At 41.4% G+C, this 25593-nt stretch overlaps 1 protein-coding gene across 4 annotated transcripts in view; it reads left to right on the top strand.

Annotated features, from left to right (window-relative positions):
* Positions 1-25593, top strand: part of LOC144597219 (regulator of G-protein signaling 6) — a 354481-nt gene that overhangs the window by 280565 nt on the left and 48323 nt on the right. For all 4 annotated transcript variants that reach the window (XM_078406237.1, XM_078406238.1, XM_078406235.1 and 1 more), the window contains exons 4-6: positions 12431-12481; positions 18080-18186; positions 20954-21005. In XM_078406237.1, coding sequence (XP_078262363.1) covers positions 12431-12481; positions 18080-18186; positions 20954-21005 — 210 coding nt within the window. The remainder of the gene's footprint in view (positions 1-12430; positions 12482-18079; positions 18187-20953; positions 21006-25593) is intronic.

Raw genomic sequence — 25593 nt, 5'->3', positions numbered from 1 at the left:
TGGCACCTTGGGAGGGAGGGAGGGAGGGAGGGGGTGGGGATAGGGGAGGGGGGGAGGGGGGGGAGAGGGCGGACAAGTGCCATCTTTCCCTTTGAGAATATTGGGCACTCCTGCTTCATATTCAAGAACCAAAATGCCTTTCAACATGTCTGAAAGCCATCTGGAGGAAACCTGCATCAGAAATTAGTGAATGGCTCACAATTACAGCTCTGCAATAAGTGCATCTTATCAATACCTCAGCTGCGAACCTGCGCCTCCAGCTGATTTTGCTCAAGACAAGCTTGAATTATGGTCATCAGCAATTAGGGCCAAAACTTTATGCTAAATCCAGGCATTCAAAGACTAGCCTTATTAGTGCAATCAGCTTTTAACTGAAATAATCTCTGTGAGCTGATAACATTGCTCCTTTGCAAAGCTCTGACATTCTCCATGCATAATACAACATTTATCACAAAATGGGACTTGCAGCACAATTATGAGCGAATCTAATCATTTAATTCCTGTTTCCCAAAGCTAAATATTCACAGCAACTCTGCAGCTCGGGGTTTAAAGGAATGAATGTTGGAAGAAAAATGGTCTTTCTGATGAATACATAATTTCAGGGAAGGATGTTTTCAAATGATAATACCGACCATGTGCCATTTACATTAATTTAACGTCAAACCCCCTTGTTATTTTTGCAACATTCTCATCCTTCCAATAGTAAGAAAAACAGTGCAGATATGAAACAAAAAGCAGGCATTGCCTTAATAATGCAGTAATTAGGCTTTCCCAGGACTGACCTCTAACTCAGAACTATATCCAAATGCTAAACCACCAGACCCCTTTGCTGTTTAGATGGAGCTGCTGGCTTTTAAAATATTTGATGTAAGTGATCTTTGCTTCCAGTAAGATAATGCACTCAATCTCTGGGGTAGCATTGCAGATTAAAAATCAAATCTTTAAAGTTTCTAAATGTATTGCGCAGCAATGAAATAACACCTAGTGGTACTTTAGATCGGTCTAAAGTATTTACTTTTTTTTTGCAGAGCCATAAACTATTGCAATATTGACAGTCTATCACTTTCTATTATCATCAGAGGCTTAGAAACCAACAATGCTTCACCTTAAAAAAATGAACAGCATCATATGTTTAAAATATGTACAATTTTTGCAGGTTGTTTGATGCAATTGATTCATCTCTTATAATAGAGCACCAAGTCTTCCCTGCTTAGTTTTTTTTCTGGGCAAATGCCCATTAACTCCAAGAAATCTAATTCAAAACTACACTAATTATAATCTACCGCCACCTTATTTAAGTAATTTTTGAGGTATCATCGGTTACTTTTGTGATTAGCAGTTAAATTGAACACAAGACTGCTTTTGATGCTTGTAAAACATACCTGACAGCCAGGGCTGTTGAACTCAACATCAGAGAGGATATCAAATGAGTGACTGATGCTATGCCACATGTTTCCATTCTCCATTCATTTCCCTCCCTATATTTTCAGAGCTAATCTGTCCCAATTTTCTGCAGTCACCATTCCTTAACAACTTATTCCACTGCCTGGAATCATTCACTTAAAGGAATTGGACCCCAATACCGCAAATTGTTTGAATTTTCCTGTCAATCTCAGTTAATTCACTTTACCTTATTATCTGCTGAATGGATATCTTGGAAAATTGTAACTTATCGCTAGTGTGTACAATAGTGTTAGTGTATGGGGTGATCGCTGGTCAGAGCGGACTCGGTGGGCCGAAGAGCCTGTTTCCGTGCTGTATCTCTAAAGTCTAAGGTCCAAATTGCAAATATTGCTCGCTCTCACTCTTGCCAAACTCAACCCTCACTTTCCCTGACCCAATGCGAGCCTCATAGCCCATACATCCAATCGTGCGAGCATCAATTTGACCGGGAGCAATACTAATCGTGTCGACAGGAGTGCTCCTGGAAGTTGCCCAACGATCTAAGAAATATGCATGCTGCATCCAATCTCTTAGTTCTTTGAGCGACTACTAGGAGTGTTCTTGTAATTATAGCAATTAATTAAAACTGTCATCAATAAGGAAAAGCACATTAATCTAATGTACAAGTCTGGCCAAGCTTCAGGCTCAAGGAGGCAGCTAATGAGTTTGAATATTAAATGGTACAGCAGATGGGTGGAAATTAAGCATGATCCAATGGAGAATGATACAACCGCACATATTTATACAGCACTTTTAACACAGCTGCCTCAAAGGAACATTATTGGGAATGTGGGCGGATAACAGATTGAGTTGTTCCATTTTACCTCAGCATGTCTGATGTATTGAGGAATAATTCAGTATGGATTCCCGCAGCTGACTCCACTTCAAGGACAACACCAATTGGGTGTGATTTATTGGGATACAAGGACACACCAGGAGGTAAGGTACCAGTGGCATCCAACCGATGTGGATAAATAACCCTATAGGAAACCTTCAATCTTTTTGATATTAGAGAAGAGCAAAATAAAATCAAAATGGATTCAAATTGTATAAGGCATGTTTGAATAAATTGAAAGCTAAATTTATACCCAAATAAATATTGATATTGCTGAGACAGCTAATCTTGCTGGGGAAATGAAGAAGAAGGAGATTAAAATATTTACTGAGTTACTCCAGCATTTTTGTGTCTATCTTCAATGTAAACCAGCATCTGCAGTTCTTTCCTGCACATTAAAATATTGGAAACTGTTGGAGTTAAGACAGTAGCCAAGTCAAAATCCATTCTGCTCTGCCAGAACTAATTTTCTGCTTTTTCATTTCTCTACTCTCACTGCTCCTGCTGGCAAAACCTGCCAAATCAGACAGCATCCGAGGAGAGTTAAAAAAACTGGGTTAACTCAGAACTAGCCAGGGATTGAAAAGCAAGAAAATTGTAGATAGAATGGTACAGCACAGGATGAGGCCCATCGGCCCACAATGTCTGAGCAGAACATGATGCCAAGTTGAACCAATCTCTCCTGTCTGTGATTTATACACTTCCATTCTCTGCATATCCATCCAAAAACCTATCCAAAAACGATGATATCTGCTCCCTCCACCACTCCAGGCAGCATGTTCAAAACACACGCCATGCACCGTATAGAAATACGTGCCCCATGTATCTCCTTTAAACTTTGCCCGTCTTACTTTAAAGCTATGCCCTTTAACCTTCGACATTTCCACCCTGTGAAAAAGGTTCTGACTGTTTATCTTATCTGTGCGTCTCATAATTTTATGCACATCTACCAGCTCTCCCCATCGACCCCAAAAAAAACAATACAAGTTTCTTCAACCTCTCCTAATGGCTTACACCTTCCAATCCAGGATGTTGGAAATCTGAAATAAGAAGAGGAAATGCTGATAGCACACAGAAAACCAGGCACAGAGAAAAAAGACAGATCTAATGCCCCAGCCCAAGGACCCCCTGCCCAGAGAGGTCATCAACACTAAACTGAACCCCACTGCTTTCCTCACACATGCCTCAGATCCATGAAATACCAACATCATTCCCTGCGCTTCCACCAGAAATAGTTAATTGAAACACTTTAGACATTAGACTTTAGAGCTATAGCATGGAAACAGGCCCTTCGGCCCACCAAGTCCACGCCAATCAGCAATCACCCCCGTATACTGGCACTATCCTAGACACTAGGGAAAATTTACAGTTTTTGTTTAACCAAAGCCAATTACCCTACAAACCTGTATGTCTCTGGAGTGTGGGAGGAAACTGGAGCACCCAGAGAAAACCCACGCGGTCACAGGGAGAACGTACAAACTCCGTACAGACAGTACCCATAGTCAGGATTGAACCTGAATCTCTGGCGCGGTAAGGCAGCAACTCTACCGCAGTGCCATTGTACTGCGAGAATGCTGAATGGTTATGGTGGCCATCTTTCGGATCAGGCTCTGGGCAAAGGTTCTGGCTGCTCTCTTGGGTGGAGTTGGAAGACACTGTTAGCTCCCTTAATGAAAGGAGTTGGGGGTTGTCTGTGTATGGCAACAGAGTTGAAGGTGTAGCAAGATGGAAAGACCATGGTGAATATGCACCAATCTGAACAACAAGTGTCAATGGCTTCTGTGATATCACAGATTTAAGTGGGTTTTTGTTTCAGATTCCCAACATCTGCAGGATTTACCTCAATCTCTCAGTACTTCTAATGTAATTCAAGGTTTATTTTTCTTTCCATTGATGCTGCCTCTGCTTTTGGGCTTTCCCAGCATTTCCCTTTATTTCAGGTTTCCATTAACTGCAGCAACAAGTTGTTTTTACTCTTTGCTCTGTCTTCCCTCTCTCATCTTACACCATCATGACACATCTTAGCATTGCCAAAAAGTCTTCAGCACCTGACTTAAGCCGAGTACTATCCATCTTTGTCTTCACTCCATCAGAAATATTCCCTTTATCCCTCCCTCTTCTCTGCAAGTTTAAACGTGTCCCTTTTCTTAATGTTCCCAGTTCTAAAAGAAGGTTGTCCATCAGAAACATTATCTCCGTTTCTCTCCCCACACATGCTCCTTGGCCAGTTAAGCATTTCCAGCACTTTCTGTTTATAACTCCTAATAATGCATGCATAATGCTGCGCAAAAATATGAAGATCCAAATAATTAATTCTAGGAATTAATGGCAGCTATTAAATTTGAACTCCCCCCCCCCCCCCCCCCCCAAAAAAAATTGTGAAAAGTTGCTGCTATGCAAATAAATTAAAAATAAATCATTCTGGATGAAGGAGGTTTTGTCTAGCCAAAGCCTGCATATGCAGTGTAGGAAAGTGGATGACAAATGAATATCAATACACCTTAGTGCACGTTGATGGATTTAAGCAGGAGAAATAAAGAAGGTTTGGGAAATTGTCTAAGGATGGGAGGGGAGAAAATGGACTCAGGACCAAATTAGCACAAATTTAACTAAGCCACAATGATGAATAAAAACCTCAGGGATGTAATCAAAACCACTGAGATCCATTGGGAGTCGTTTCGGGTCGAGACCCTTCTTCAGACCCGAAACGTCACCCATTCCTTCTCTCCTGAGATGCTGCCTGTCCCGCTGAGTTTCTCCAGCATTTTGTGTCAATCTTCGGTTTAAACCAGCATCTGCAGTTCCTTCCTACACACTGGGATCCATTTCTGGGTAGATGGGTTTCAAAAGCAGGGAAGTTATTTAACGTTTTTCCCAGAGCAGAGGTTAAAACAGTACACAATTCTAGTCTCTTCCTTTTAAAAGAATGACGGAGAACCAAAAAAGATTGTTTTTGGTTTATTATTGTCACGTTAACTGAGATACTTGTTCCATTCAAATCATACTGCACACGAGCACAATCAAGCCATGCACAAGTATAATGGATAGTGCAAAGAGAAAAACACCAGTGTGCAGAATATAGGTGCTCTAACATTGTAGTGTTACAGTAACAGAGAAAGTTCTGATTTAAAAATGCAAGTCCACCATGAGGCAGATTGGTAGATTGCGATGACACCCTTAGCTGATGAGAGGACCGTTTTGTTGTCTGCTATGGGCGGAGAAGAAACTGTTCCTGACTTGTGGTACATGCTTCCAAGGTTTTATACCTTATGCCAGACGAAGGAGGGGAGCAGAGGGAACGACCAGGGTGAAAATATTCCTTGATTATGTGAGCTGCATTCCCAAGGCAGCATGGAGTGTAGGTGGAGTCAATGGGACGGAAGGGTACTTTGTGTGATGAAATGGGCTAGATATAATTCTCTGCAATTTTTTCCGATCTTGGGCAAAGCTGTTACCAAACCACACCGTAATGCATCCTGATAGAACGCTTCCTGTGATTCATCTGCAGAAATTGGTCAGAGTCGTTGGAAACATGCCAAACTTCCTGAGTCTTCTCAGGAAGTAAAGATGCTTTCTTGGCCATAGCCTCACTTCTCACCTCACTTCCCGAAGTCATAAACAAGCAACTTCATCTTGCTGTCATTGAGGGAGAGGTTGTTGTCTTGACACCAAGTTACTGACCTCTATCCCTTCCTTTACCTCATCTCATCATTGTGTAAGATACGGCTCACTACGGCAGGTGTCATCTGCAAACTTGTAATGAAGTCAGAACATAATTTAGGTGCATAGTTGTGAGGGTAAAGGGAGTGTAGTAGTGAGCTAAGAACGCATTCGTGTAGGCCATTAGTGTAATCGTGGCAGATGTTGTGTACCAACTTTCACTGATTGTGGTCGAGGATCTAGTTGCAGAAAGAAGTGCTGTCTCCTAGATTCAGGGCTTTTGGAGATGAGGTTGGACATCAAATCCGAGAAGAATTCAGTAAAGGTGAATTATTATATTGCATTTGCATTAGTGGACCTTTCCCTTGCATGTTCAGTTCTTTGTTTCTAGACCCCGAGTGAAGCTGGCCAATTTGTTGTTGTCATTGTATTTTCAGATCTGCATGCATTTTATTGAACATTATTGTTTTGTTTCGGAAATGCTCCAGAGTGCTAATCCAAACCTCCAGCCACTTACGCATCTTCAGAATTAATTGGAAGCAACTATCACTAATTCTGGGAAGTATTTAAAATATAATGGCTCCCATTAATTCATAGTAGTGGGGGGTAAATGAGTAAATAGGATAGACCGCCATGATAATTGCATCTTCTGCCTAGAAAGATTGATTACAATGGGGCCCTCTTGTAGATATAAGACTAAAAGGTGGCCTATTAGTGTTTAATATTCTGAAGGTGTGTATCAAGATAGAGCTACAGATATTTTCACTGCAGGAGAGTCCACACTTAGCAATTGTGAATATGAAACAAACACAATTAAATCATGTAAGAAATTCAAGAGAAACTTATTTACCAAGAGAGTGACTGGAACATGGACTTGCTAATACATGGAGTGAGTAATTAAATGGGGGTGTACGAGAATGGAAGAATAGAAGAATATCATAAGATTGTGGCGCGTCGATAGAGGCCCGAAATAAAGGCAAGGAGCCAGGTATTTCGGGGGGGTGAATGTTTTATTAAACCTCGGTTATCAGACGGGTCGAGTCTGCCGGAATGGCTTCGCGCCCAAAACCTTGTCATAATATACATGGTACCGGACCGCCCCCCCTGGACTGGTCCATTCCCGTGCCGAGGGGTCGGTAGTAGTATGGCCAGACCCTTGGGAGCCGCCACAAGATCATCAGTGATAGGAGCAGAATTAGGCCGTTCGGCCCATCAAGTCTACTCTGCCATTCAATGAAGGCTGATCTATCTCTCCCTCCTAAACCCATTCTACTGCCTTCTCCCCATAACCTCAGACACCTGTACTAATCATGAATCCATCTATCTCTGCCTTAAATATATCCACTGACGGCCTCCACAGCCTTCTGTGGCAAAGAATTCCACGGATTCACCACCCTCTGACTAAAGAAATTCCTCTTCATCTCCTGCCTAAAAGAACATCCTTTAATTCTGATGCTATGACCTCTAGTCCTAGACTGTCCCACTAGTGGAAACATCCTCCCTACATGCACCCTATCTAAGTCTCTCTAAATGCTTGCAAGGCTAGATGAAGTAAGGTGTAAAACGGCAATATAGACCCTGACATGAACTAATTGGGCCAAATAACAAGATTTATTGCTGAAATGTATTTTTATTTAAAGGAAGAGACAAGAGAGAGTGAGTACAGCTGCCAGAATGTGGGGCGGGGGGGGGGGGGGGGGGGGGGGGGGAGAGACAAGATGGTGTGTCCTGTGCAAAGGGCTAGTCAAACAGGAAGAACAAGGACCACTTGCCTCAGACTGTCTATGTCAATGCTGCCTCTCAAAGCAATCTTATTAAAGCAATCCCCCAACCTATTTTTTTTAGTAGCCTATTCTCACATGACCATCAGTCTAATTGTTCTACCAAAGATAGACACAAAATGCTGGAGCAACTCAGCGGGTCAGGCAGCATCTCTGGAGAAAAATGGATAGGTGACAGTTTGGGTCAGGCCCCTCCTTCAGACTGATTGTCCTAAGGAGAGTAGGGAAAAAAAACTGGAAGCAGGAAAAATCAAGGCTGACAACAAATTACCTCAGGCAAGGAGTTTCCCCGATAGGCTGATTGTTGGCCAGACACAGGGGTAAGCCCAAGAAGAATAAATAGTTGTTACATTTGAGAGATACATAATTGTTCTAACACCCACACCAGCACTAGGTGGCCACTTAACCTACCAATCTGCACACCGTTAGGAAACCAGAGCTCTCGAGGAAAGCCCATGCAGCCACTGGGAAAACATAGATGCCCTTCAGATCTCCTTTACATTTTTCCCCTCCTCTAAGTATTGTTATTGGTATATTATTAACATGGGTAACAAGATACAATGAAAAGCATTGTTTGTGTACTATCCAGTCAAATCATGCTTCACATGAGCACAGTCTGCTTCAGAAGGTAGTGGAGGCCAATTCTCTGAATGCATTGAAGAGAGCGCTAGATAGAGCTCTTAAAGATAGCGGAGTCAGGGGGTATGGGGAGAAGGCAGGAACGGGGTACTGATTGTGAATGTCCAGCCATGATCACATTGAATGGCGGTGCTGGCTCAAAGGGCTGAATGGCCTACTCCTGCACCTATTGTCTATTGTAATCAAGCCATACACAAGTACCGCACGTACCCCAGAAAGGGCAAGGAGAAAAATACCAGAGCACACACATTTATAGATGCTATCCACTGTCTCGAGGTGTGAGAACATTCAAATGTCTCCACCATTTTGATGTAAGTAGAACTTAGATATCCTCTGTGCCTGATTTGCTGTCAGTTCATTCCTTCCACAAATCACCACTATCTCAGATATTTTTTTCTATCGTTCACATTTGGCCCATATCCCTCTAAATTTTGTAGGAAAGAACTGCAGATGCTGGTTTAAATCAAAGGTAGACACAAAATGCTGGAATAACTCAGCGGGACAGGCAGCATCTCTGGAGAGAAGGAATGGGTGACGTTTCGGGTTGAGACCCTTCTTCAGACCTATTCCTTCTCTCCCGAGATGCTGCCTGTCCCTCTAAATCCATGTAATTTTCCAAGTGACTTTTAAAGGTTGTTATTGTATCTGCGTCAATTATCTCCTCTGGCAGCTTATTACATATAACCACAACACTCTGAGTGAAAATGTTGTCCCTCGGGTTCCCCCCTCACCTTAAATCTCTGGTTTATGGCCCCCGATGCCCCTACCTTTGGGAAAAAGACTGTCCATGCACCCCATTAGTGACCCTCATAATCGTGGACATAGTTAATCCGAAGGAAGAAAGTGTGATGGTGAAATATCAGAGAAATAAACAGGTATACATGGTAGTTTCTACTATATATGATGAGCCGCACAATGCTACTGAGATGTTTAATGAATTCCCACATGGTTCCCCATCCCAGAATAGGTCTGGCCTAATTCTGCTAATCTGCACACTGACAGTGAGCTCTGATAAGGAAGCTGCTGCACTACACTCTGCAGAGAGTGGTGATGATGTGGAACTCACTGCCTCCAGGGGCAGTAAACTCAGCTAATCAAGTCAAGTCAAATTTATTCTCATATGCGTAACTACAGTGAGGCAGTAGTACAATGAAAGATCTTGCTTGCAGCAGCATAGGCATATCAACTCGGAAAAACACACAGACAAATTGTACATAAAAATTATACAATGGGCTTGTTCTCAATGTTGGGGGAGTCCAGAACAAGGGGCCACAGTTTAAGAATAAGGGGTAGGCCATTTAGAACTTAGATGAGGAAAAACTTTTTCAGTCAGAGAGTTGTGAATCTGTGGAATTCTCTGCCTCAGAAAGCAGTGGAGGCCAATTCTCTGAATGCATTCAAGAGAGAGCTGGATAGAGCTCTTAAGGATAGCGGAGTCAGGGGGTATGGGGAGAAGGCAGGAACGGGGTACTGATTGAGAATGATCAGCCATGATCACATTGAATGGGGTGCTGGCTCGAAGGGCTGAATGGCCTCCTCCTGCACCTATTGTCTATTGTCTATTGTACAAAAATTATATTGAGGCTTCTAAAAGAAAGAAGACTGTGCAAAAACAAAAAGTGCAAAAACATAATGTTATAAAATAATTAAGTCCATGGTAGTGCAAGAGGTGATGCCAATTGTAGGAAGGAACTGCAGATGTTGGTTTAAACCGAAGATAGACACAAAATGCTGGAGTAACTCAGCGGGACAGGCAGCATCTCTGGCGAGAAGGAATGGGTGATATTTCGGGTCGAGACTCTTCTTCAGTCCCTGTGGTCCATTGCAGACTGGGTCCGTCTGAAGAAGGGTCTCGACCCCAAACATTCACCCATTCCTTCTCTCCAGAGATGCTGCCGGTCCCACAGAGTTGCTCCAGCATTTTGTGTCCATCTTAGGTGATGCCTGGTGTTGTGTTGCCGGGGTTCGATTAAGGTTTTGTCGATTGATTCAAGAACCTGATAGTTTAGTAAAGTTGTTGTTCCTGGTCCTAGAGGTGTGGGACTTCAGGCTTCTGTACGTCCTGTCCGATGACAGCATTGAGAAGAGGGCATGACCCAGGTGGTGGGGATCCATGATGATAGGTGCCACCTTCCTGACGCAGCAACTCAAGTAAATGCTTACGAAGGAGGGGAGGGCTGTGCCTGTGACGGACCAAGCTGAGTCTACCACTCTCTGCGGCCTCCCACATTCCTATGCATTGGAATTACCATACCGAGCCACGATGCAACCAGTCAGGATATTTCCTACAATAAATCCGTAGAAGTTTGGTTGAGTATTCGAAGACCTACTGAATCTCTTCAAAGTTTACTCAGGACTCTCGAGTGAATTGAATAAGGCATTGAAAGAAAATCATTTAATAACAAAATGGGACTGTACGAGGAACAAATATAGACTCAATGGACCAAATGATCATCCATGCTGCAATAATTCAATTACTCTAGCTTCATCCCGCATTACATAAATGTCCCTGTTTAATCAGCTGAATTAAAGGCAAGCGTCTGAATGAGAACTTAGCAAACTGAATGCTATAAATCTATTGTGATTTAGATTAAGTTAATAAGCAAAGTTGATAAAATGAGACAAACATCATATTGATAATTATAAGATTGTGACGTTCCACTGGTAAATTAATAATTTGCTGTAAAATCAACATGTATATTTTGTAATTCTGTGCAATTATTGAAAAGGCAATATGACTGAACCAGAACGCTATCTATGAACATTTTTTGTTTTTGAAGTTAACCCTTTTCTCTTTTACTTCTCGTGCAAGGCTGTTTGAAGATCTCTGGACTCTTGAAAAAAAAAACACATTTAAAAATGTGTGTGCGCATGAAAATATCATTATTATAATAATTATTACAATAAGCTGATTTGTTATTACAATAATTAAAAAAACATTATTACAATAAGGTGTTTTGTAAGGATCAAGAATTGACTGACTGGTTTTCAATCTAAAATGTAACCTTTTAAGTGGCAAGCAGATCAAGTGAGGAGAGACGTTATCCAATTCATCAAAGCAATTAAATTGATAATCAAGACGTGAATCAACAGTGAACAGATAAATAATGAATATTATGTCAAATTTGAAATAATCCTTGTGAAGACATATTACAGGACACATTAGAATCTTGCTGGGAAAATTAAAGCTGATAAATATTATGTTTCTCAAGAAACAGATCTATTAGGCAGGAATATTAAAATAACAATCTATGAAAAGATTATTGTATTCAAATGAATAAAATTGGATAGCCTGAATTGCCGGCTTGGACCAACAATTTAACTCAGCAGGACAGGCAGCATCTCTGGAGAGAAGCAATGGGTGACGTTACGGGTCGAGACCCTTCATCAGACTAGAGTCAGGGGAAAGGGAAACAAGAGTTACCCATTCCTTCTCACCAGAGATGCTGCCTGTCCCGCTGAGTTACTCCAGCATTTTGTGTTTATCTTCGGTTTAAACCAGCATCTGCAGTTCCTTCCTACACACAACAATCTTTAACCAATTCAATGGTCTAATTCAAACCAGAATGTTGATATTAAAGATTCCTTTGGCATCCAGGAGTGAAACAAATTTAAGAAATTGCAATCTAGTCCACAGTAAGCATGCACTTGTCAATATAAACATTCTGCACTAGATGGACAGCCATACTCTGAGAGGATGGCATTGGAGGAGCTGGGAGTTTTCCAGTGCAAGTTAATGCTGTCAATATAGCTTGACTGAGTGAAGTCATGGGAGAGTTTGAATCCACGTTTTCTGCGATCAGCCTGGGAGTGATTAAGACTGTTGTTATGCACAAGGTCTCAGCCTACTTATGGATGATTAAGTCTGTTTAATTCATCTAACAGCACTCTTCCTATCAATAACCATTTGTTTGTTACTTAAATGGTGCCAAGATTTTCCTCTCCACTCTTCTGCCCAAAGACTATTCTGAATGTAATTTCCTTCAAAACTCACAGATAGACCTGGTAATAACAATGCGCTTGCCTTGGGCTCCTTGCTCAATCATTCATTTCCATCACCTTTCCATTGTAGGTGCAGACATCGTACAGTGGTTGATGAAGAGCCTGAATATTGAAGACCCAGGTAAAGAAGTTTAATTATGTAGCTTGAAAAGGAACCATTCTGAATGTACATCTGCTGTTTATGGCTAATCGGGTGCTCTCGTTGTGGAGTTTGCAAGTTCTCCCTGTAACCGCATGGGTTGCCTCTGAGTGCTCCTGTTTCCTCACACATCCCAAAGGCGTGCAAGTTTATAGGTTGATTAGCCTCTATAAATTGACCCTTGTGTGTAGGAAATGGATGCAAAGTGGAATAACATAGAACTACTGTGAATGGGTTGGCATCGACTCTGCAGGCTAAAGGGCCTGTTTCCATGATGTATCTTTCAATAATCAAACAATCAATCAATGAAGACTAAAGAGGAACCAAGACTGGATGACTTTATGAGGAGGAGCTGGGCCAGTCAAATGAATCATAGCAAAAAAGAATGCTGGGATGATTTCACTTAAGAACAAAAAGGGCTTTCAAATATATCCATAGCAATAAATCCACTAGAAATATGATAGTGGGGAGATCAAATCCAGAGCATTAATTATAAATCAAATATGTGGCTAAGGCACTCAAGGTATTTAGAGGAGAGGTAGATTACTTTTCGTGAGATTGGAAATATTTGAAAGATTGGTGAATTGAAGGTTATGTGGAACAAGAACAGAAAATGAACTGCAGACCACATTGCCTCTGGGGAAAGAAAACTGAGTCCATTATTCAGATTGAAGACCTGCACAACCCCTAAGCTCCTTGATTTGTTTACTGCAACAAAACACCGGAAACACTCAGCAGGTCAGGAAGCATCTGTGGGAAGAGAAACAAAGTTAACATTTTTGGTCAAAATCCCTCTGTCAAATACTTCTCTACTTCTCAGTAGAATGGGGTCCTTTTATGCTAAAGAAGCTAGAATTGAAAAGCAGGAAAGAGATGCTTAATCATATTCTACCTGGAGTTGTGCTCAATGGGCTGCACTATGGTGAAGCTGGTGGAGCCATTGCTTCACAACACCAGGGATTTGGTTCAATGCTGACCTTGGACGCTGTCTGTGTGGAGTTTGCTCGATCTTTCTGTGACCATGTGTGTTTCCTCCAGGTAAACTAGTTTCCTCCCATCTCTCAAAGTCATGCAAGTTGGTAGGCTCATTGACAATCTAAATTGCTAAGTAGTGTGTAGGTGAATTTGTGGAGATAATAAACTAAATGGGGTTAATTTAGAATTAGTGTTAATGATGAAGTTAATGTTAATGTTAAGCTGTTAATGATTGGTGTGGACTTTGCTGGGCTGAAGGCCTGTTTTGCGTTAGATCTATGAATGACTCAAATTCTGTCAGAACAATAGACTAACTCTTAAAAATTGCAGAATGATACCAGCCCATCCATGGTTAAATTATGGGGCCATTAATTGACACTGATTCAAAAGTATTTCATTGGTTATAAAGTGCTTTGAGAAAATTGATAGGCAAATGCAAGTGTTATTTCTTGGTATAAATGTGCTTCTGTGAGATCTGAGGATTGAGGGATGTCCTAATCAAGAGGCTTAAAGTAATAAAGGGATTTGATGAACTAAAAGCTATTTCCTTTGAAGTAAGAGCTCAGAACAAAGGGGTAAATATTAAAATTAGAGCCAGCTCATTAAAGAGTGAAATGAGCAAACATTAGTTCTCTTTAAAAGACAGATGTAAATCGGGATCTCTCCCTCAAAGCTTGTGTCACTTATAAGTGAAGTTGAGTTCATTGTCATATATACAAGTATGGTGATGTACGTATAATGAAAAGCTTGCTTACAGCAGTATCACAGGCACATAGACTCAGACAGTATATAGAACATAAATTATATATATATATAAATATATTCATATATATATATATATATATATATATATATATATATATATAATATATCACAAGGCAGTGAAAGGAAAAGACTGCAAAACAAGACATTATTGCAAAAGATTTGAAAACAAGTCTTTTGCTTCAAAAGGTGGTTCGTACCATTCCATTGGTAAGGTAGGATTAGGGTTGACACAAAATGCCGGAGTAACTCTGTGGGTCACGCAGCATCTCTGGAGAAAAGGAATAGATGACGTTTCGGCTTGAGTCACTTCTTCAGACTAAGAGTCAGGGAAGACGGAAACCAGAGGTATGTAAATGTACAAAGAACAAATGAATGAAAGGTATGAAAAGAACAAATCAAAACCAGCAACGATGATCAAGGAAAGGTGGAGCCCACAATGGTCCATTATTGGCTGTGGAAAAGATGATAATGAGAAGATACAAACAGTGAATCTAAGCAGGACAACAGTGAATCTGGTAGGATGACTATGGTGGGGGAGGGACAGAGAGGGAGGGAATGCAAGGGTTACTTGAAATTAGAGAAATCAATGTTCATACCGCTGGGTTGTAAGCTGCCCAAGCAAAATATGAGGTGCTGTTCTTCCAATTTGTGTTTGGCCTCACTCTAACAATGGAAGAGGCCCAGGACAGAAAGGTCAGAAAGGGAATGGGAAGGGGAGTTAAAGTGTTTGGCAACCAGAAGATCGCGAAGGCCAAGGTGGACAGAGCGGACTCGGTACTGAACGTACTGAGTTTACACTCAGTTCCTTCCTGCACACTAAAATTAGGGATGAGCAGGTCAGTTTAAGAACATAATGGTTGTGGGAAAGGAGTTGTTCTTGAACCTGGTGATATGGGATACCAGTCTTCGGTACCTCCTGCCCAACGGTAGCAGCGAGAAGAGATCACGTCCCGGATGGTGGGGTTCATGGATAATAGATGCCGCCTCCTGGAGGCAATACCTCATGTAGATCCTGTGGCGGCTCCCAAGGGTCGGGCCATACCACTCCCGACCCCTCGGCACGGGAATGGACCGGTCCAGGGGGGCGGCCCTTTGCTATGGATATAAAGGACGAGGTTTTGGGCGCGAAGCCATTCTAGCAGAGTTGACCGGTCTGACAACCGTAATAAAATCAAACCTCCCGAAATACCCAGCTCCTCGCCTTTATTTCGGGCCTTTTTCGATGCGCCACAATGCGTTGGATGGTGAGGAATGTTGTGCCCCTATGAACCAGTCTATGCCCACCACTCTCTGTAGCCACCTCCTTGGGTTCTTGTGCTTAGAAATTGCCATACCAAACCAATCAGTCAGAATACTTTCTACAGTACATCCATAGACGTTTGAGAGAGTATTTGGTGACGTGCTGAATTTCCTTAAATTTTAAAGAAAATAAAGGCGCAGGTGCACCTTCACCACAATTACATCTATGTGCTGGCTCCAGGACAAATCAACTGAAATGTTAAAGCCCAGAAATTCTGAAGGTGCTGTCTCTCCCCACTGCAGCCGGCCATTGAAAAGTGGCATGTGGTCTCCAGTCTTCACCTTTCTGAAGTCACTAATTAGTTCCTTGAATAGTACAGCTAATGCTATTGAGTTAAATAGACTTTAGATAGTAAAGGTATAAGAAAGTAGGGAGCAAAGGTGGACTAGTGGAGCCCACCCAGATTCAGCCAGATAATGTGGCTTGTGGGCTGAAAGGTCCCTTCATTTCCGTATGCATTTGTAGTTTCCCCCATTTCAATGGTATCTTTGAAAATATAGAAAACAAGGTAAACACAACAGTCTCTTCCCATGCTCCGTGTAAATACAAATAACAAATTACGTGGTTGAAAATATGTTAGATATCTTTAAAAATGAAGACTGTATGGTTCTGCGGAGTATGTGTAACCCGGGACTGGTGCATGCCAGTGCAGTGGTTCATGCAGGGCTCCTCACTGCATTCCACTTAACCCGACCAACACAGCCCTTCATTCCTTCCCTTCTTCACTTGTACATCTCTGCTGTTTGCTTTGGCTTAATGATATCATGCTTCTCGCATTAACCTTTCAACCAGTCAAGCAGTTACCCCACACTCCTTATTGTTTATCTTTTAACAATGGCAGCTAATTTTCTTTATACTTTCCCTGTAATCTTCCCTCATAATTTTAAAGGAATCTATTAAGTCACTTTCAATCTTAAATTTTCTGGAGAAAGAAACACTAATGAACTCTCTTCATTCTGGTATCAAATTTGTGAATCATGTCTTCAACACAATCCTTTCACTTCTGGAACACATTTTTAAATGGCTTTTGAATGAAATGTAAAATTCATTTTATGATGAATTGGCCAGTCCACTGGTTTACAGTGAATATACATTGTTGCTCCAAAACCTGAAGTGTGTCGAATTGGTTCTGTCCTTTAGAAGATGCGCAGTGATAGAGTTGCTGCCTTACAGTGCCAGAGAACCGGGCTCAATCCTGACTGTGGGTGCTGTCAGTACGGAGTTTGTACATTCTCCTGTGATCACGTGGGTTTTGTCCAGGTGCTCTGGTTTCCACTGATATTCCAAAGACGTGCAAGTTTGTAAGTTAAGATAGATACAAAAAGCTGGAGTAACTCTGCGGGTCAGACAACATCTCTGGAGAAAAGGAATAGGTGACGTTTCGGGTTGAGGCACCCGAGAGTCAGGGGTGACCCGAATCATCACCTATTCCTTTTCTCCAGAAATGCTGTCTGACCCTCTTAGTTACTCCAGCTTTTTGTGTCTATCTTCAGTTTAAACCAGCATCTGCAGTTCCTTGCTACAGGTTTGTAAGTTAATTGGCTTCTGTTAAATTCCCCCTGGTGTGTAGGATAGAAGTGTAGGGGTGATTGCAGGTTGACGTGGACTGAGTGGGCGAAAGGGCCTGTTTCCACGTTCCATCTCTAAACTAAACTAAACTAAAACTAAACATTAGGGGATATATAGTAAGGGGCAGGGGAGGGGAAATATATTTAATTTAATGATTTGCTTTGGAAACTGATCAATGTATACCAAGTATACATTTTTGTGGACACAAAATGTTGTAGACATTGACAACATAATATGATCAATACCCAATGTACTCCAGGGGTTATGGGAATAAGGCAGGAGAATAGGATTGAGATGGAAAGATAAATCAGCCTTGAATGAATGGCGGAGTAGACTTGATGGGCTGAATGGCCTAATTCTGCTCCAATAACATGAGCTTATGAACCAGTGAAAGTTGATTTGGAAATATATCCTCGCATTTCTGGACAAAATCAAACAAAGGCAAGTGTTGATTTTGGACAATTACTGGAAGGGTACAAGTTAAACTGTGGACATAAATGCCTGACTAGGTTCCCAGAGCAGTGTTTTTCCAGCCATGACCCAGAGTGTCAAACTAGGAACATTGCAGTGGGAGTAACATCAGTTGGTGCATCGCTTTCATGAAAATCAAATTGGCAGACTACTCTTATACAGTAGTGGGCAGGTGAATCTTTACAGTTACACTAAATCACCCCAGAAATAATCATTATCAGATTCACATAAAGAAAAAAGTCTATTATCAATCTCATGAAAATGAAATAAACACTTTAATTTCTATGCAGAATATCGATCTGAAATCAAGCAGATGTAATGAAATTGCAATGGTAATGAGCAATAACTAAAAATGTTTCTTGTTGGATAAATAGGCTCAGCAGTGAGTTACGGTGAAAAGGAACCATAAAGGGGGATGAGTGCTCAGAAGAACTGTTTAAATGGAATCTGTGGCTGTAGCATTGAGGTTCAAAACATCTTTTCTTTTCCCCTGTTCACAGGTGAAGCAATACACTTAGGGAGCCTCATTTCTGCTCAAGGATACGTGTTTCCTATCTCTGATCACGTTCTGACACTGAAGGATGATGGGACGTTTTACAGGTTTCAGGTGAGCAACCATGCCTTCTTCTCTAGAATCGAAGATCTATCATCCTCAGGTATTTGACGTGGGAAGGCTCATTTGCCAATGCTGTCATAATACCGAGGCATCACAATTCAGCAGCTTATTAATGTTCTTCCACCATAAATTGGGCAGGAAACCTCCAAGCCTGAGGGGAAACTGAATTTTCCACATTTGATCTTTCCCATTCGATCTATCCACATTTGAGCTTTCCCATCTGCTCCTGAAAAGACTGGAGGCAAGTGTCAGAAATCCCTTCTCCTTCGTTTTACATTTATTGTGAGCAGCAATTTTTGACTCCTCTCTCTGTGAGAATGAGCCAATCAAACTATGTTCATGTCTGGGAGCTTCAAAAAGGAATGGACTTTTTAAAACTTGAATACTGATTATCTATGGGTTCCTACACCAACATCTGAGTGTCAGTACTGAAGAAGTAGAATGATTAAGAGGTCATTCACCCTCATGCCTCCTCTGCAGTTCAGTAAATTCATGGCTGATCTTTAACTGCAGCTCTACTTGCCAATACAAACCCCATTCTTCTTGATTCTTATAACATCTAAAAATCTATTGATCATTTCAGGAAGGTAACAACTACATTTTAAAAAAATTGTTAAATGAGGCAACATTATGAGCAACAATTCATTCATTTCGAGGGAACAAGAATATAAAAGCAAGGTGCTGGTGAGTCCTCTTTGGAATATTATGAGCCGTTTTTTGGCCCCATATCTGAGGAAGGATATGCTGGCTTTAGAGCGGGTCCAGAAGTGGTTTCTGAGAATGATACCGGGGATGATTGGGTTAACGTATGAGGGGCATTTGAATGCCTTGAGCCTGAACTCACTGGAGTTTAGAAGGATGGGGGGGGGGATTTAATTGAAACCTACCAGATAATAAAAGGCCTAGATAGAGTGGAAAGAATGTTTCTAGTATTGGGGGAGCCTAAATTCAGTGGGCACAGTAAAAGGACGTACCTTCAAAGTGAAGATGAAGAGGGATTACTTTAGCCAGAGTGTGGTGAATCTGTGGAATTTGTTACCACAGACAGCTGTGGAGGCCAAGACATTGGGTATTTTTAAGGCAGAGATTGATAGGTTCTTGACCGGAAAGGACGTCAAAGCTTACAGGGAGAAGGCAAGAGAATGGGTTTGAGAGAGAAAATAGATTAGCCATGATTGAATGGCAGAGTAGAACTTGATGGGTTGAATGGCTTAATTCTGCTCCTATGTCTTATGGTCTTAATATCCATGGAGAAATGAATGTTTTACTTCTAAAAGTTCGGTCCCTTTCCTCAGTTTAGCTGACAGAACTTCCATTGCAGCAAAGTTTCCTATCATTAAATGGTAATAGGGTGGGGGTTGTGGGAGGGGTGTGGGGTCAGAGTTTGGATTGAGATAGTGGGTAGAGATTTTCTCATGGCCACATGGACTATGGAAAAGTCCATGGCTGGGAACTCACTCTGCTCATGTGCACCTTGGCTCTGACAATGGAGTGTGACCAGGATCTATGTGCCTGAAACAGTCAACAAAATTAAATGGTTCCACGCAGCAGAACTGTTGAAAATCCCCATGCTGTAGGAACCACCGAATATTATTATTACCTCTGGATGATTGGATTCCTGTTATCCCATGCAGTGACTGGAATCAATGAATCAAAACATCAAAGTAGCAAATCTCCATAAAGTATGCATTTAACTGAAACTGTATTCATCAGAGACTCACATGTACACGATGGATATTGATCTGAAACCTTGTATTGTGGTAAATTGCTCTTTCTTCTTTAGTAATATGTGTGAAAGACATTGTGAAGTGCAGTTACTTACAAACAGCATCGACAATTCACACAAGCTGCTAGATTACATGGAATATCGGACGTTTGCTGGTTGGCACTTCACATCTTTTCTTTCATTTTGGAGGATTTGAATTGACTTGCAGCATTTGGCATCTCTGTTAACACAAGAGCCCACAACAAATGAATGTCTATTGTGTACATCTTCATACTTGCCATTTGAAGTTGCATCTGGTTGCATCACGGCCTGGTTGGGCAACTCGAACGCCCAGGAACGATGAAGGTTGTAAAAAGTGGTGAACACTGCCCAGTCCATCATGGGTACTGACCTCCCCATAATCCAAGGGATCTACATGAGTCACTGCATCGAAAAGGCTGCCAGAATTATCAGAGACACACACCACCCTGGCCACACGTTCATTTCACTCCTGCCATCAGGAAGAAGATATAGGAGCTTGAAAGCTGTAACTTCCAGATTTAGACACAAAATGCTAGAGTAACTCAGTAGGACAGGCAACATCTCTGGAGAGAAGGGATGGGTGACGTTTCGGGTCGAGACTCTTCTTCAGGGCCTCGATCTGAAACATCACACATTCCTTCTCTCCAATGCTGCCTGTTCGGCTGAGTTACTCCAGCATTTTGTGTCTATCTTCGATTTAAACCAGCATCTGCAGTTCTTTCCTACACATCCAGAATTAGGATGTTTTAAATATATACCAAACTATTTTTTTCATTTATTATATTGTATACAGAGTACTATGTTTACATATTCTGTTGTGCTGCTGCAAATAAGAATTTCCATTGTTCTGTTTGGGACATATGACAAAAAATCTCTTGACTTGACTTTTGTTTCAAGATTTATTCTCTAGGATTCTGTAGACTTGGTTGCACTAGCAAACATGTAGCGAGGCTTTCTAATCTCTTCAGTGTTGTTACCTTCAGTGCAGTAACAAATAAATCTTCATTGTAGGCTCCATATTTTTGGCCATCGAACTGCTGGGAGCCAGAAAACACAGATTATGGTAAGTGGATCCCTCATAACTTTTACAAATAACAGTGGACAGCACAGGAAGCAAACAGCAGGTGAATAGCCTCAACAAAGATAAATAAAGGGAATATTTCACATAGAACATTGAAAATTGAATAGTGAGGCACAAGAATAGGATCTTCAGCCCACAATGTCCATGTTGGATATGATACCAAGTTAAACTAATCCCTTCTGCCTGCACATGATCCATATCCCTCCATTCCCTGCATATCCATATGCTTATCCAATAGTTTCTTAAATGCCTGAAGAATGGTCTTGACCTGAATCGTCACCTATCCAAGTTCTCCTGTGATGCTGCCTGACCTGCTGAGTTACTCCAGCACATTGTGTCATTTTGTTAATGAGCCAGCATCTGCAATTCTTTGTTTCAATTATTTATACAACAACACTCTATTACATGGTAATCCCTTACTGGGTTATTACAGACAATCGGCAATAACCAACACCATTCCCCTCCTACCCCCGATGGCCTGTGACAATCAGGGGTTTACTGTAATTCACTTATTTCTATCAAGTCCAAAATATTAAAAGGATGTTTCATTTATTTATGTTTTGTTTAGTTTAGTTTAGAGATACAGCACGGAAACAAGCCCCTTGGCCCACGAGTCCACGCCGACCAGCGACCACTGTACACTAGCACTATCCTACACACTGGGGACAATTTACACTTTTACAGAAGCCAATTAACCTATAAACCTGCACGTCTTTGGAGACTGGGAGGAAACCAGAGCACCCGGAGAAAACCCATGTGGTCACAGGGAGAACGTACAAACTCCGTACAGCCAACCCTCTTAGTCAAGACTGAACCTGGGTCACTGGCACTGTCAGGCTGCGATTCTACTGCTGCACCACCATGCCGGTGCAATTCTACTGATGCACCCTGTATTATTGGAGATTAATTTCTCAGTGACTGGAGCACAAACGAGAAGCCTAGTTCAGAATATGTTTTTTTCTCTTTCGCAGCCCTGGTTAGCGTTCATTGAATAGATTACACTCAAAAGTCAATTCTAAAGACTACTGAAGATAAAGTTTTTAATAAACAGGAATAAGGAGAGGCGTAGGTATAAAAGTAATTGCTGAAAGAATTGCAATTTTTAATGTTGTATGCCTTCCAATAAGTTCATGTTTCCACAAAGACTCGTCTCGACTGGTAGAATCTAGGCCCATAGACCGATGGGTACGAGGGGAGAATAAAATGGGTTAAGGTAGGATTTGTGTAAAAATGGGTGCTTGTTTGTCAGTGTAGGTGCAGTGGACTGAAGGGCCTGTTTCTATGTGCAACCTCTTTATGACTATATTCTTTGGTGAACCTTGTACTCCATAATGATGAGGGATATAGAAATTGAGGATTTGAATATTTCCATGCAGAACGTTTCAATGCAAAGTTCTTCTAGCCCTGTCACAGAATGATGCATCAGTGCCAAACCATTTCCCCTCTAGAATGTGGGAGGAAATAATCATACGGCTGAACCTCAAGGATGTAGAGTGTTTAAAATTAGTTTCCAAAAAGCCAATATATCATTCAAATTTCCTGTAAAGTATCTAGAAAACTAAAATAGAATGCAATACTCATTCCCTTAAATAAGACTTGGGCTTGAAACAATACTGCACCCAAAAGCTAGTATGGCCAATACAAATAGAGGCAGCACACAATATTTTTCCTGTCTGTTAATCGTCTGTAGAGAACAGTTACTGCACTATGTTGCTCTTCAATGCTCAGGGTTGTTAATTCAGAAAGTCTATGGAACCCAGTCTTTATCTTTTAAATGTCATGGATGGAGAACACACAGGAAGAATTTAAATACTAAATGTGTACCTCAAAGCAACTGGAAAATTAGTGTTGCATGTTCAAATCTTTAAGGCCTTGTGTCTACATCCTTTGAGGAAGTCCCATATGTGGTTAAATTGCTGCGACGAGCCAGACTTCAATGATTCTTAAAGCCAATATAAATGTCAGAGTTTGTAGCGATTGCATGATAATTATCAGGAGAGTCTGACTATTTCTAGTCAGTTAGATTGAGGGCATTACTATTCATCCAGTCTTAATTGAACGTGTAAAATGACCAGATTGCTTGATCCTGCAGTCAAAGTGTTTTAGCAGTGATTTCTCATGGGCACAACAACAAATCTAACACTATAACACATTGCTGCCTTGCATTGCTAAATCAATGAAGTACCATTTCACCCCTAACTATTTATTTACAAAATATTTACTTACATTACTTTACCTAAATTGAAATAATGTTTGGTCTATATCCATTGGTGAGAGTATGCATTTATTTTTCTCAGCCACTATTTCTGTGATATAAGACTTATCAATTTGGAAATTATATTTAGACCCTTTATTTTGAGGATGTGACCTTTGGTTCCAGGCATCTCAGCTAGGAGAAACATTACTCCTTCACATACTCTGCCAAGCCCTGCACAGATTTGGTATATCTCTCCTCTCATTCACCTGAACTCTATCGAGTATCTGAAGAAAGGTTTCAACCTGAAACGTCACCCATTCCTTCTCTCCAGAGATGCTGCCTGTCCCGCTGAGTTACTCCAGCATTTTGTGTCTATCTTAGGTTTAGTCTGCTGGATCCTGCCTCATAGGACAACCACCTCCCCCCACCCCCACCCCTCCCTCAGGAAAAAATGCTTAGAATCTTTGTTTGCTCTGATGTTTGCCAATATCTCTTTCCTTCAGTAGAGAGACCAAACTTGTACACTATATTCCAGTCCGCATCCAAATAATTTGACTGCGAATAATTGGGGCCCCAACATGAATCCGTTTGGCACTCTAAATATCGCAGCCTGAAAATGCCCATTTTACGTCTACTCCATTTGCTGTCTGTAAACTAAATCTTAAGCTACGACACCTCCTTCAATCCCTACAGATACAGATCATACTGGGCATTTACCAGCATCCATTCTCATTAATCCCTCCACATTTGTTTTAGCTAAAGTTAATTTTTATTACAGCTCCTCATTCACTCATAATCTATTGTTTACCATCTTCAGGGTTTTTCTCTCAACTTCATGAAGACAATTACAAAATATCTGTTTAATTTCTCTACCACTTTCTAATTCCCCAATATAAATTTTCTTGTCTCAGTTTGTAAGCGACCCACATTAACTTTTGCTGATTCCTTCCTTTTTTTTTTTAATCAAGCCCTGACAATCTTGCTAAATTATTCTGACATTCGACTTTCTCTTGTGAATCTTGTGATGTGACCTGCTGTATCCTGTAGGTTTCCAATCCTCAGGCTAATTGCTGTTTTTGGTAATCTTATGAATATGTTGAAATGTTATAACATGACATTGATCTGGTACTATTCTTAACTTCTCGATATTTTGCCACTCTTCAGCATCTGCTTGGGTTTTCTCTTGAACTTTCAAAGTCTTGTCCTCATCACAATTCTCCTCCCCTCACTTACACTGCCACCATCATTAAGTCAGAGCTTTATCCATGATCATGGTTGTTCCGTTTGTTAAAGTAGTGACCCTTGCATATTCAAGTCAAGCCTGTAAAGGGGAACAGCTGTCTCTGTCCCTACTACAGGTGCTTGTGCCTCATGAATTAAAACCCATTTCTCCCACATGAATTTTTGAGTTGCACAAGCAGCTTTCTGCCTTTATGGACCCCATCTCAATCTGTGCATGGTTCTGTTAGCCAGCCAGCGTTACTCTAGTGGGCTGCTTTATTTTCAGCATCTGTGGTCACCTACAAGACCAGCATTTATTGCCCATTCCATATTGCTCTTGGAAAAGTTGAGGTGCACTGCTTTCCAGCAGTTTCCTGGTGAAGGTACTCCCTCTGAGCTGTTGGACAGGGGGAATTTGAGGATTTAGACCCAGCAATGACAATGGACTGCCAACATATCTCCAAGTCAGGATGGTGTGTGAGTTGGAGGAGAACCATCAGGTGATGGTATTTGCATTGCATTGCCTTTGTTGGTAAAGGTTGTGGGCCTGGGCCCTAACTGCTCAAATTTCTTCAAGAGAATCCCATTCCACTCTACATTGTTGATCCCACTATGGACCATGACAACTGGGTGCTACCTTCCCACATGATGGTTCTCACCACCTGCAAGAAGACAACTTTAATCCTGGAACTAGGAGGTCAACACACACTTCAGTACACATACTCACAGCTACAAAAAGTAACAGTTAACCCTCGAACTCCACTGTTCCCAAGCATTATTATATTGATTTTCATGCGCCCAGCTTGAATGTTCATGAAAAGCCACAAAGTGCTGGAGTAACTCAGCAGGTCTGGCAGCATCTCTGGAGAGCATGGATAGGTGACCTTTCGGGTCGGGACCCTTCTTCAGAATGATCATGATGCTGGTTTTCTCATCCACCCAGTAGTCCTTGCTTTGTCCACACAAATGGCATGAGCCTCTTACCTATTGGACAAGTGTAATCATGTACTGTCTCTCCGCTGATTGATTAGCAACAAAGGCTTTTCACTGTACCTCAGTCCACGCGACAATAAACTAAACTAAACTAAACCAAGTGTAAAGACAAAGACTCCCCCAATGCGAATGTCTGAATCACCATACCTGCTTCACTCA

Source organism: Rhinoraja longicauda, chromosome 10 (assembly GCF_053455715.1).
Source record: "Rhinoraja longicauda isolate Sanriku21f chromosome 10, sRhiLon1.1, whole genome shotgun sequence".
NCBI classification, from domain to species: domain Eukaryota; kingdom Metazoa; phylum Chordata; class Chondrichthyes; order Rajiformes; family Arhynchobatidae; genus Rhinoraja; species Rhinoraja longicauda.
The sequence above is the reverse complement of the archived record's forward strand: the minus strand, read 5'-3'. Positions and strand labels throughout refer to the sequence as shown.